Here is a 13,153-nt window from a genome sequence, read left to right on the forward strand (position 1 = left end):
ACTGAGATCAGTCTTTAGTTTGTAGTGTCATAAAATTGAGGCTAGAGTCATTAACCATGAAAAGCAGAGGGCTGGCCCATGGACCTGGATTTGAATTTTATGTGTTTTGGTTTTTCAGGACTCTGACTTCAGTTTGCCCCCTGGTTCTGCCTCTGGCACTGCAGCTAACCCTGTCACCAAACTGCAGGATGCCTTGGCCAGTAATGTAAGTATTTTTTTACTTTTGACATTGATTCATTGGAGATACTCCTTAGGTAAACCTCAGGTACTTCCAAAGAGAGCAAGCGTGTTTGCCTCTGACTTCACATTTCATGCTTAGGCAGCACATGTCACTGAAATCCAAAATGGAAATCTCAAGACACCTTGGTAAAATGAGTGTCACAGACTCAGAAGTGATGTTGAGAGCAACTTCATTATCATTATGGTCTGTGTAAAGCCATCTCTGAGATGACCAGTCTCTTCTCCTTGAGATACTCAAGTGTTGGACATGGCCGTGATGCAGATAGTGGCATCTTTAGACCCGGACTGCCCAGCTTAGCTTCTTCAGAAGGTTTCATCTGCCACAGCAAGGCAGAGAACTGTAACATGGTGATCAGGCCTTTTTGGAGGTTTCCCAGCTTACTCCAGCCATCTGGGTATTTCATTATTCTGTGTGAAAGAGTAAGCACACTGAAAGTTCAGCTGGTAGCTCAGCTGTAGACAGCAGTGTGAGACACACATAAAGCTGTTTTTGAAATGTCTTCAAGTTTGTAGGCTGCTTGGTTTTGATTTTGGAGATTTGTCTCAAAGAATGTTTCAGAAACAGGTTTTGTCTGAAACTTGGGTAATTTCTAAATATGGGACAGGGATAAGTCTTCTGCAAATGAAAGTTACTGGATCAAACTGATGTTTAAGTGAAAGCTGCTGTAGTTCAATATAGAGGGGTGTCTTTGCACAAAACCAAAGCTTCCTTTATTGCAAGAGCAGAATGGATTAAACATGGTACTTGGCTCCTGCAGTACCATAGGGGCTGAATTCTTTGGCATGCAGTTACTGGAGCTGCCCAGCTGAACTGAACCTCTGTCTGCCTTGGTGGCTCATAACATTCTCCCAAGAGTTCACAAATACTCACCTTTCATGACTCTCCCCTCAGGCAGGGTTAACACAGTCCATTCCCATCCTGCGAAGGGATCATCACCTCCAGCGCTGCATTGGCCTGAACCCCATGTCCTTCCCCACTGCAGACCTTACTCTTAAGGTAAGGAAGCTGAAGGTGTGGGTACCATGTCTCTGTGGGCAGAGTAGTGAGGGTGGGGAGATCTTTCCCTGAGTATTTTGTCAGGTATTGGTAAACTTTGATTAGCTTCTGTGAAAGTTGTTTATATGTGCTGTTCAACATGAACAGCAGACATGTGTGTTTTAAGTCCTGAGTGCAAGAAGTCCTTGCCAATTGTAGAACGAGTGCAACAGAGCTTTCCTATTTTAGTACTGGGAGAGGTGTCTGCTCAGGGATCCTGGGAAGCCTGGTGGTGTAAAGAGAGGGAAAAACAGAGCAAAACCCACCCAGGATACAAACAACAACAAATAAACCAAAACAAAAATCACTCCAAAGCAGAGAAGCTCAGCAAATATCAAAGGGTTTGAGTATTTGTGAAGGATTCTTGTCCATTACAAATTGTTGTAGAACCCCCTAACCTCAGACATAGCAGCTTTTCACTGTGCCTAGAGTGGAGTGAATTTGAGTTCATAGGAGACAGATGAGTGACTGTAGGCTTTGGTAATGTCCTCCCTATTTGAACTGTCTGTAGTTACTGTTCTTTGTCTCCATAGATGGAGTCTGCTCGTAAAGCTTGGGAAAACTCTCCAAGTTTACCAGAACAGAACTCCCCAGGAGGTGCAGGTTCAGGCATCCAGCCTCCTTCCAGTGTTGGAGCTTCCAACGGTGTCAGCTACAGCTCTTTTGGTGGAGTTTCTATGCCTCCTATGCCGGTTGCATCTGTAGCACCTTCTGCATCTATTCCAGGTACCTGAAAACTGCAGCAGCATTGGCGTTGTCTGATTGTTATCTGGGAGTCATCCTCTGGTTCTAGTAGATGAAAGCATGATGAGAAGAGCTTCTGTGTAGAGTAACTGGCAGGCTGGTGTTTGACACATTCTTAACAACTCAGGCAAGACAGAGGGACTGTCTCCCCACTTAAAAGAATGTGACTGGTGAAAGCTTAATACAAAGACAGCTTTCCCTGTGTAGTGGCAAGTCTCTGATGTCTCAATAGATCTTGCTTACCCTTTGCTGTGTGTCCAGCAGAATAGAAGGGAAGAGACCTATGGCTGAGAGGCTTCAACAGTCCCAGTATCATTATCAACCATTCTCCTGCTTGTTTTGCCATTGAAGTCACAGGTTCTAAGCACCTTTTGCTTATAGCAAAACAGCAACTGGCTTACAGCTTACAGAACTCTGGGAGGGGGGGGAAGTGTTTCTGTCTTTTAGTTAAAGGAAAAGTTTTAACTCTGTCATGGTAGTATGTATAATTAGGGAGAGCATCTGGAAAGAGGAAATGTATTGGGATGGCTCCTGGCTCCCAAAAGGCTTCTCATGTGTGCACTGTCTTTGTCATGTCTCAGTTCAAGAACAGAGTAAAATGTGTAGTGACTGTTATTAGCTTCCAGTTGGTAAACAGATTGTTCCAAGTCAGGTGTTCCTTCCTCACCCACCCTAATCTTGCTGCTTAATCCTGTAGTTCAGATCTGCACAAAAGCACAGGAGTGGCTCAGTAGTTACTAATTGGTGACACCCTTGGGGTGAACATGGCTTTTAGATCTCATGTGTCAAGGCCTTAAACGCCCTGTTTGCTCTTTCCATCCCTCTTAGCTGCAAAGATGAGATGATTGCAGAGCAGATTTTTGGCATTTAGTTCAGATTACAGGTTGCCAACTTCTGAACTGCTAATGTCTGACTCTTTTGTGGAGGTGGGAAACCTGGGTTTACATTTAGCCTCTTACAGAAATGTATGATTAGTTCTCAGCAATCCTGCTACTGCTGATGTTGGTATGGGGATTTAGGAGCTTTACTGACTCTTCTGAATGGGTTTCGAAATGTTAACTTGCTGAGGGGTAGAAAATAGTCTTGACCTGCAGATCTCTGCAGTCTACTGTGCCTGTATCTCCCCTGTACATTGAATTTACAGCCTGCCTTTTCTGATGTGTAGGTAACCATATTCCACCCCTCTATCTGGATGGCCACGTGTTTGCAAGTCAGCCCCGCCTGGTCCCTCAGACGATACCTCAGCAGCAAAGCTACCAACAGGTAAGGGAGCACCACAGCTTGCAAGTGGTATCCCAAGGGTTCTTCACAGTGGCAATTAAGAAATGAGGAGTAATTTTTCACTTTCATAGCCCAGAGGAACTTAGATACGGTTCCCTTTAGGGTTCCTTGAATGCTGCTTCCCAGTGGGTGGCAGAGGTTAGTGAAACTGAAGGGAGGGAATTGAGTTCTTCCCCTTCTGTACCAGTGCTCTTGGACTGGTTTTAACTGGAGGAGATGCTGAGGGTTGTGTGAGATGAAACGACTTTCAGTAAATTCCCTAGCCAGTCATCATTACAATAAGAATGAGTAACTTCATTAGTAAATAGGGTGTTGATAGGGCTGGGGAGAGCTTTTTCAAGTAGAGTACAGGCAGGTGAGAGCTGGGATTGTCACTGCCTGCTCTGTATGAGGAGCACATTGGTTCCCTCTTATACATCAGATGCCTCTTGCAGGCATCAACCTCTGGATGCCTGTGCAGCGTGTTCCCTGGCAGTGCTGCTGTTCTGGGGAATGATGCAGGGCTGGGTAAAAGCCCAGTGTAGATAATTGTCACTGCAAATTGACTCATGTAGGAAACTGATAGGTTTTTAACAACCTTGGAGAGTTTCTGGCTCCTCTTGTACTCTCAGTCATATTAATTTCTTCTGCAGGCTGCTGCTGCTCAACAGATTCCCATTTCCCTGCACACATCCTTACAGGCCCAAGCTCAGCTTGGACTGAGGGGTGGGCTGCCTGTTTCCCAGTCCCAGGAGATGTACAGCTCCATACAACCCTTCAGGTAACTGTTTCCTGTTTTCCTTTCCTTTGTGGCTTGTTCTCTTATGTTCTTGATGTCTGTGTACATTGATGAGATACCCCACACTCATCTTCTTTTGTTCAAATGCTGTTTCCTTCCCCTGATAACAGTGCCAGTATAGAGAGCATGAGAGTGAAAAATCTGAATTAGCACTTAGTGCCCCAAAAGTCTAAACACTGAGGTTTAAAAAAACCCCTTTTTATTTGCTAGAGCTGTTGGAATTTTTAACTTAAGATTTTTCCTGCTTTGCAAAATTGCTGTAGACTTTAGGTAACTTCAATCTTCCCTTAACTGCTAATCCACAGAATGTTGTGTGGGACATTGAAACATAAATATTAGATACTACACAGTGTTGTTCTGTTGAATATTCCAGGAACACAAGAACGTGGTTGTAAAAGCTTAAGAGTGAAAGTAAAAAATCCTGGTAACTAAAATGGAAAGTTCACAGCTTATTTCTAAGCTGTCAATTCAGGTGTCTGAGAACTGATGGCAGGCCAGATATGGTTTCACCCCGTGTGTTTCTACAGTCTCCAAAGATTTTGTGCATAATCACTGAAGCATGTTTTTTTCCTGCAGGTCTCAGGTGTACATGCACCCCAGTCTGTCCCAGCCCAGCACCATGGTCCTGACAGGAGGCACTGCTCTGAAGCCTCCATATTCTGCCTTCCCAGGCATGCAGCCCTTGGAGGTGGTGAAAACCCAGTCTGGGTCCCCCTATCAGCCCATGAATGGAAGCCAGGCACTGGTTTATGAGGGGCAAATAAACCAGGCTGGTATGGGAGCCTCCCAGATGATGGACTCTCAGCTCACACAGGTTAGGAGCAGGACTGGCGAGCCACTCCTTTGGTCCAGGCTAATTCACAGCCACATGTTTCTGAGAATGGGTTGTAACATGTCTGTCTGAACTAAACTCTGTAAAGAGGCGGAAGATTTCCCCAAGACACTGTTCTGTGAACCATGGTTTCACATATGCAGCACCTTATTTAATGGATGGTTGCTAATACCTTGTCTGTCCCTGCTGAGACGTCACTTGGAAGTCAAACCTTCCAGTGCTGCATGCATAGGAGGCCATGATGCAATGGTTGTCCTAAAAGCACCTCTTCCGAGAGCCAAATTCCAGTCATCTCTCCCATCACCTCAGCTTCCAGGGCAACTAGGAACTTGTATTAAAGGCTCATCCGTCTTCTCAGTTCATTTGTCGTCCAAGTCTTATTTACAACTTCAGCTGATCTGTTTGGCAGAATCATAACAGGAATTTCAATGTGTGAAAATGTTTTAATAAAGCATGGTTCACATAAAAAAAACATTGAATCTACTGTGAGCATAGCTGTGTTTGTGGGCATGTGCTCTGGTTCTCTGGAGAAATTTGATAATTTTATTAAACTCGTCTTACGTTTATCTTGTGCAACTTGTTAAGGTTTATTTTTTGTTTCAGAGGGATTTTTGTGTTGTGACTGAAGTAAAGAGTTAACCCTGAAAGTAACTTAGGTGAGGAAAATACAGAGAACACTGGCAAACTAGGTATTTGAAGAAATGCTTTGTCCATCATAAGCGAGTAACTTGGTTTCTTTTGCCAGCCTTTGATTGGTTTATTTATTTATTCATTCAAAAGTGTTGATAGAACCTCCCAAATCTAGCAACTTTGAGAAAATCAGAGGGAACAGGAAGTGCGTCATTCCCAAGCTACAATATTTTTTGTGATTGCTCTTAATTATGTTCATCATTGGTTTGAAGCTCACTGGGAAACATGGAGCTGAGATCCTCATCACTTTCTCTGGAGGTCCAGTCCTCAAAATGTTTTGATTTAAGAGAGTAGGAGATTTTCAAAGGTGAAAACAAAGCACCTGACACTGCACTGTCTGACGCTGCCATTGTATGAAGGGAAAACAGACGCGTGAAGTGACCATGAGGAAGACTGGGAAACTGAGCTCTAGGAATGGAGCAAGCCCCCATCCACGGGCAGCTAGGTTAACTTGATGGCATGTTAAAAACCCACCTTTGATAAGGGTGTTGGCAGCACTGCCAGAACATCCAGTTCAATGTGAAAGTCCCTCTGTTACAGTCATTTGCATTTGTTCCGTGCCAGACTGCACTGTTTGGGAGCTTCCTTTTGGCAAGGCTGTGCTTTCAGGGTATTGGGAGGCAGCATGTCAAACACGAGACTGTTACTGCCATTAAGGTAACTACATGTCCTTGTCACACAGCTGACAATGCCTGTGCCTGGCTCCCAGCTGCCTCTGCCCCGCTACGGCTCTGGCCAGCAGCCCCTGCTTCTACCACAGTCCATCCAGCTTCCTCAGGGGCAAAACCTGCCTGTAGGAGCTCCCCGAAGAATCCTCCCTCCTGGATCCCAGCCTTCTGTTCTTGCTGCCAGCAGGGAGGTAAGGATTAACTCCTGGTGCTGTTCATGGCATTCAGTAACCCCTCCTGCACTGAAGTTTTGCTCCTTGCTTGTTAAAGGGGAGAATAGCTTGTTTGGGATCCTTAAATATCCAAGCCAAGGATTGCTGTTAAAATTAAGGAAGTCTTTTCCCCTCATCTCCAAAGCACAAGCCAGCAGTTTTCAGGTTCTGCTGCTGGTCATCATTCTGTTTCCAGGGAGCCACATCCTGCCTTCATCCAGTTTGGAGTCTCCAGTTTTATTACATGTTTACACAGGTTTCCCCAGAGTGCTTGAGGGGTGGTGAGCTCCAGACACAGTTGGAATACTGCCCAGATATTTCACTCTGTTGTGAAGCTTGTCCATTTGAGTAGGTATATTAATGTCATGTCTGGTTTGATGGATTCATATCATAAGTTTGTCTTACTATAGGGGAGAGAGAGCACAGTAGTTAACTTCCAGGTTCTGTATTTGCTTGTGCTGTTGGCTTGGTGCTTTAAAACAAACAGATTATTTCACTTACAAGCCTCACATTCCTCACCTGAAAATTATTTCTTCTTTTAATGGGCATGATGGGGAGAAGGGCAAAGATTTGGATTGAGTTTTTATATGAAGTGATGAGCGATTTGTGAATGCAAAGATGATACTCTCTCTCACTCATTTTCCTCTGTAGTCCTCCCAGATGGAAATGAAAGGGTTTCATTTCTCCGATGGTAAACAGAGCATGTCCTCCGGAGGGTCTGTACCGTCCCCACACGCGTACAGGTGAGATGTTCACAGAACTTGGGCTCCTTAGGATGGGAGAGAAGCATCATGGTGCATCCATCATCCCTGCACAAGATCCACCTGAGTTTTCATGTCTAGAATGTGCTCACTTCAGTCCAAATACTTGTATCTAAGTGCATGGTCATGGCTTTCATTTTGGGCGTGGGCCAGTGTGTGTGTCTGACCTGGTGCTTTGTGGGAAGTGCATGAAGTTACTTATTCACTGCGTCTCAAAGACAGAGGTTGGAATTGGTGTGTGCTTTTGTTCCTTGTGAAGGTGGGAAACCAGAGCATCAGTGAATAAGTGTTTATGGTCCTGAAGATGGGAGTGCTCATGTCTAGAGGTCTTTGAGGCTTTTGGAACGCTAATTGTTGGTTTTTTTCTCCTAACTGACCTGTGTGTTGTCGTTTGGACTGTGGGACTCACTGATCCTGCAGAGCACATATTTGTGCCCTGTCTATTGCTGCTTTGCTGTCTTTATTTCTTTCACACATGAATAAGGCTCTCATTCCATTGTAGAATTTACTCCATGAATGTTGTCGACTCTTCGATTTCCAGGCCTAGCTCTGCCAGCCCCAGCGGGAAGCCGTCGGGACCAGCAGTGAGCATGGGCTCTGTGCAAGGACACTACGTTCAGCAGGTAGTGTACCTGAGTCCTTTGTACAGCCCAAAAATAATCTGCTCTTCTACACTGTTGTGCTTGTGCCTTGGGCTGCAGAGGAAAGGCAGAAAGGCCTGTGTAACTGAAGCTCCATGTGGGAGCTGGTATTTTCCCCTGGGTATGTGAGTGTTTTACTGAGTCCAGGAGTAATTCTGTGTGATTTGAAAGTCAGGAGAGATTAGTTCTATTAATCTCTACTACATTCTGCTGTGGAATTTTTATAAGTTACTTGCATTGCCACATATGTGAGAGACTGAGATTCTTAAATGTGAGGTGTTACAGGAGCAAATGTGATGTCTTGCATGGATGATGGTCACAGTTTGCTTGTTCTCCGTGCCTAAAGGTGTCTGTGCTAGCTAATGCTTTGGTTTTTGTGTCAAAAGGCAAAGCAGCGGGTGGATGATAACAAAGCCAATCTGGGAGCAGTGAAGCTGCAAGAAACAGCCTCCACAAACCAGATGAAGCCAGTGCGCACAGGAGCGATCAAACCTCAGGCAGTCAAAGTGGAAGAGAGCAAGGCCTAGGAGCACCTCTGATGCCTGGCTGGTCCTGCTGCCTGAGAGGCACCACAGCTTAGACTGGACCCCACTGGATCTCCTGAAAATCTCACCAGATCTATCCCCACCCCACACTGACTGACTACAGCGACATCATTTAAGCCCCTCTCCCAACAAAGCAGTTTGAAACAGTGGATATGACATTGACCTGCTTGCTTTAAAACAAACCAATCATGTGACTTTTAAGTGGCTTTAGCCATTTTTTTTTTTTTTTTTATTTCCCCCTCCCCATGCCCTATCCACAGGTAGCTGTGACCGCTCACTTGGCAAAGCCCGTCCTTCTCCTTCCCTACTTCTGTCTCAGCAGAGTGGCAACTGGGGGAGAGGGGTTTAGTTTGAGGTTTTTCATTTTAAAGGCAGCTGAGGTTTTTACAAAAAAGCTGTATCTTTGTTTATAGCAGAACTTTTATATGTTCTCTCATTCCCCCCCTTCTTTCTGCTTTCCTCATTCCTTTCAGAAAAGAATTCCCTTCAGCTAAAATGATGTTCTGACAAAACTCTGCTTAGTTCTGTATATGGTTCTGTGCTATGTTGAGAGTTTGAGTTTGTTTGGGTGTATTTCCCCAGATGATTTAGCCTTTCAGACTATTTGATTAAAAAAACAGGACAGTTATGACATTTGTTAATTTTTCAATATTTTTGTTTTAAGCTAGAAGCAGTGCTTGCATTAGGAGGAAACGTGTACTAAAGACACATCAGTGCATAAATCCTGAAACTTGCACCACTTCAACACAGTTTGGGGTGCTTTGTGCACAACAAAATTTGGCATTTTCGTTTTAAGGAAAAAAAAAAACAAACCACCAGATTCCTGTTGCAAGCTCACACAGATCTAGGTGTTTAATTTTTCCTTTTTGAGGGTTTCGGATTTTTTTAGTGACTGCAAACCACACGCCAAAATGTAAATCTTAGATTTACAAAATGTAACATATGTTAGGAAGAAAAAAATTCTCTTCACAGCACATGGGTCAGAAGAGTTGGCTAGAGCCAACGAGTCTGTATGGACTACTTTTTGTAGTTGTGATGCTCTCTCATGCTCCCTGCCTTGGCTGCTTGAATTCTTCGTGTCTCCTGAGAATCGTCCTATATTGTGTTCATCCCTCGGGGCTGCTCTCCTTAGCTTTGCTCTTCTCCCTGAGTCTTGCTTTCTGTTTCTCTCTTCCACGACCTTTTGTAAAATTTGCCTAGAAATGCGTTGGTAAGGGAGCCCCTCTGCAAGGCACACTTGGAACCTCCTGTTTTGGGTTGGAAGCGCGTGGTTACAGAGGCAGTTTGGAATCATCCTTCTCCTCTCCTTCCCCAGGTGAACAGCAAAGGGTTCTTTACTCTGATGCAGTTGCATAAAGTGTGTGTACAGCATCGTCACTTCACCACTCCTCTCCAGTATTTGATGATCTACACAAGGAAGATCCCAGTGGGAGAGGTTGGGTTTTATTTCTTTGGCTGTTTGGTTTTGGTTTATGTGAGTGTGTGTGTGTGTGTGCGTGTGTACTTAGATTTTTTTTTTTTAGGACGGACTTAAAAGTTCCTGAAAGGGCTTGGAGTCCTTCACCTGATGGTAGTCTAAAGTAAAAGCTACTTTCAGCTAACTTGGTTTGTGTTGTTTAGCTCTTTCAAAATGTAAAGTAGGCTGGTCACTCTGAAGTGAGGGACAGAACCATTTTTGGAGATGGTAGCTTGCTCACGGGCTGTGTGTCAGCCTCTGCTGGGTGGCAGAAAGTCATTTGGTGGTGGTTCCAAAGAAGATATTTTGAACAAAGAATGTATTGGGGAAGGGATCTGAAAGGTGTTCTTGTTTCTTCATTTGCTTTTTTTCTCCTCCCCCCCCCCCCCCCCCCCCCCCTCTCTGGAAAAAGTCCTTTGTAACTTTGTAAGGATGCATTTGAAGTTTTAAGCTAGGCATAAATATGATTTTTATACAGTAGCTTTAAAGAGCTTAGAAACCTAAACTAACTTAGGCATAGTAATGTCCCCTCTCCACAGGTGTCCCCATGGATCATGGCAGAGAACCCAAAGGGAAAGGGATAGGATGGTACTTTAAGAAAAAAGAGCTCTTTCTTTCTTAGGTTTTATGGATTTTAATTTCAGAGCAGAGTGTGCCAGCATCTCTCTAGCATCCTCCTTAAAGTACAGGGTTTCAGATTTAGTGACAAATATTTCCCCAACCTTCAGATGTCTCCCAGATCTGCATCCTCATCTGCTAGTCCTGCTCCCATTGTTTTCCAAAGATGGCACCTCCAGTAAGTCATCCCACCCTTGTTTCTGTTTTCTCCCTTGGAATACCATTAACAGCAGAATTGTCTGTGTGGAATTTTTTATTATCCTTCTGCCCAGCTGGCCCTAGCTAATACGAGCCCAGAATCTAACTAATGGCTAAAGACTTACCTGAGCCCCCCTCTTCTCATCTCTTCCCTACTCTAGACACACTACTTCAGCTTTACAAAGACACTAACCTCCTTCCTCCCACCTGTGTGACTTCAAAATGGTCAAACGTGTTGGAGAAACTGGGTTATTGCAAGATCCAAGTTACTGCAGTCCCTCTGGTGTAAATGCCATCAGAACTACAAAACTTCCTGTTGAAAAAGGTCACCCTTCTTTCTCTTTTAATCCCTCCATTCCTTCCCCCAACAGAATAAAACACTAGAATTTATTTATACGTATTTGATGTTGTAGGTCTAGGTGAAAAAGTAATTGTTTCACTGCTCTATTTATATATTATGTCTGAATTATTCTGTGCAGGAAAGGCCAAGAAATGCATGTGAGCTTCATTCCATTTCTCAACTTTGCGTGACTGTCAGCTGCAGTTGGCAAGACTCTCTCACTTAGTGGAGTTTTGTGTGATGGAAAGCAGTTTTAGAGCCCAAATTTCTACGGTGCAATATCCTTCTCTGGCATATATTTTTGCTTGTTTGTTTGTTTGTTTAAAGCTAGTCCAAGGTTAGTGCAGTTTGTAGTGCTCTGGAGTCAAAAGGAAAAGCCTCTCATCCTCAAAGGAGCAGAAATGCCAAGGGAGCTAGAATGCTGATCAAAATCCAGCGTGGGGAGGAGGATGGAGATGCACAAACGTATCAATACGGTTACAGAAGGTCCTTCTGCTTGCTGTCTGCACTGCTGAAGGGTTGATTTATTGCTGTTTTATTCCTTTGTGAGTTGCTTTTGCTTTGACTGGAAATCAGCTACCAACTTGCAGGCTCCTTCTGCTGGGAAAGTTGCAGGTGCAGTGGGAGGGAAAGGTGGAGCCCATCTCTCCAGCAATAACGGGTGAAGCAGGAATGTTCAGAGGCTGACTCTGCTGCTCATGTTCAGCAGAGGGTCTGAAGCACCTGTGTGATCAGTTCCCTGTCACACAGTGAGTCATGGCCAGCAGCTCCAGTCACTGCTGCTTTCCTCGCCACTTCTGCTGTTAGCTCTTAATTTAAAAACAAACCAACATTGAAGTCTGGGAAGAAAAACAAAAGGGGGGGGGGGTAAAAAAAAAAGTCACTCCAGTATGCTTTAAATGACAAGCAGAAGCAGCACAGTCACCAGTGACACAGGTATTGCTGTTGATGTTCCATAGCTTGCTCCTGGCTGTGCAGTGTCAGCACCTCTGGATGTGTTTGCTGCCCGTTGCACTCCTGTGTGTGTGGTGTTCACGCAGACACTCACTCCATCAGCACCTTCCTTGCAGGAATGCTGCAAAGCCACCAGCTGCCCTGTGGTTCCTGTGTATTTTTAGATAGATATTCAGAAAGAGCCGAGTGTTTTTGCTGTGTCTCACCTCTTGGCTACTCCAGTCTCCTTGCAGCCAGCGCCCCTGCATGCCAGGACCTCCTTCTGTTGCATTTTCTTAAACCTCTCTTTTGCTCCAGACTGGTTAAGCACAGGGGAATTCCTTGTAGCACTGGTTATTTTTTATTCAGCAACCCAGTTTCTTCATAAGAAAGTTGCATTTGTGAATAAAATTATAATTTACAACAGCTGCCAGCATGCTTAGTTGTGGCCCATGGACAGAAAAGGTGTGTTTTGCTGAAGCAAAACAGAGATAGGAGAGTCTAGCTATTCTTCTTGTTTATTTTAGTCCAAAGACCACCAGGTTTTTCTAGTGGCCATAGACACTCCCTTGGGTTTAGTGGCTTGTTCTGGCTGCTCCAGATGTCCTTGACTGTTCCCCAGGAATCACAGCTGCAGCAGTGAGGCGCTCACCCTTTAGCATGTCTCGAGGCATTGTTCTTAGCTGGAATCCTCCCTCTGGTTCTGTATAAATTGCATTTGTTGTTTCTCAAGGGGATACTGTCCTCCTTAAAGCTTTTAACTTCATGACCTGTATAGTAAATTTTTTTTGGCCTTTCCTCTCTTTGTCTTTTCATGTAGACCAGATATTTGAAAGGGCAGACGATGGATAATTGTGTAACGTGCAACCTGTTTATATTTTTTGGAAACTTTTACTCAGACCGGAATTCGAATCACGGAATTACCAGGCCAGTTGCGGCACACTCCTTATTGCCCTTCTCCTCGTTTCAGTACCTATTGTTTCTCCTTTCAAATATGTGATTGTATTAGCTCTTTCCATATGAAAGAATTCTCCTTATTTAAATAAAAAAAAAAATTAAAAAAATAAAGCAGATTATGCTTTTCTCAAATTCCCCAGTCCATTGTCTGGTTATTTTAGTTAAAAGTAATAATAATAATTTAAAAAAACCAAACCAAGACCCCAAAATAAAAAAAATAAAA

At 44.1% G+C, this 13,153-nt stretch overlaps 1 protein-coding gene and 1 non-coding gene across 9 annotated transcripts in view; both read left to right on the plus strand.

Annotated features, from left to right (window-relative positions):
• PRRC2B (proline rich coiled-coil 2B) overlaps positions 1-13,062 on the plus strand; it is a 47,112-nt gene extending 34,050 nt beyond the window's left edge. For 3 of the 8 annotated variants that reach the window (XM_066332780.1, XM_066332779.1, XM_066332781.1), the window contains exons 23-32: positions 119-205; positions 1,133-1,237; positions 1,810-2,002; positions 3,186-3,283; positions 3,934-4,061; positions 4,656-4,893; positions 6,284-6,460; positions 7,133-7,224; positions 7,745-7,865; positions 8,270-13,062. In XM_066332780.1, the coding sequence (XP_066188877.1) occupies positions 119-205; positions 1,133-1,237; positions 1,810-2,002; positions 3,186-3,283; positions 3,934-4,061; positions 4,656-4,893; positions 6,284-6,460; positions 7,133-7,224; positions 7,745-7,865; positions 8,270-8,410 (1,380 nt within the window). In that variant the 3' untranslated portion in view covers positions 8,411-13,062. Of the gene's footprint in view, positions 1-118; positions 206-1,132; positions 1,238-1,809; positions 2,003-3,185; positions 3,284-3,933; positions 4,062-4,655; positions 4,894-6,283; positions 6,461-6,737; positions 6,834-7,132; positions 7,225-7,744; positions 7,866-8,269 lie in introns of those variants that run through there. The other 5 variants (XR_010745052.1, XR_010745053.1, XR_010745054.1 and 2 more) reach the window with 5 other exon arrangements.
• Positions 2,235-2,315, plus strand: LOC136369944 (small nucleolar RNA SNORD62). The gene has a single exon (XR_010745103.1). It is a non-coding gene; the product is annotated as a small nucleolar RNA SNORD62 (small nucleolar RNA).
• Positions 13,063-13,153: the final 91 nt, after the last annotated feature.

Source organism: Sylvia atricapilla, chromosome 19 (genome assembly GCF_009819655.1).
Source record: "Sylvia atricapilla isolate bSylAtr1 chromosome 19, bSylAtr1.pri, whole genome shotgun sequence".
In the NCBI taxonomy this organism is placed as follows: Eukaryota; Metazoa; Chordata; class Aves; order Passeriformes; family Sylviidae; genus Sylvia; species Sylvia atricapilla.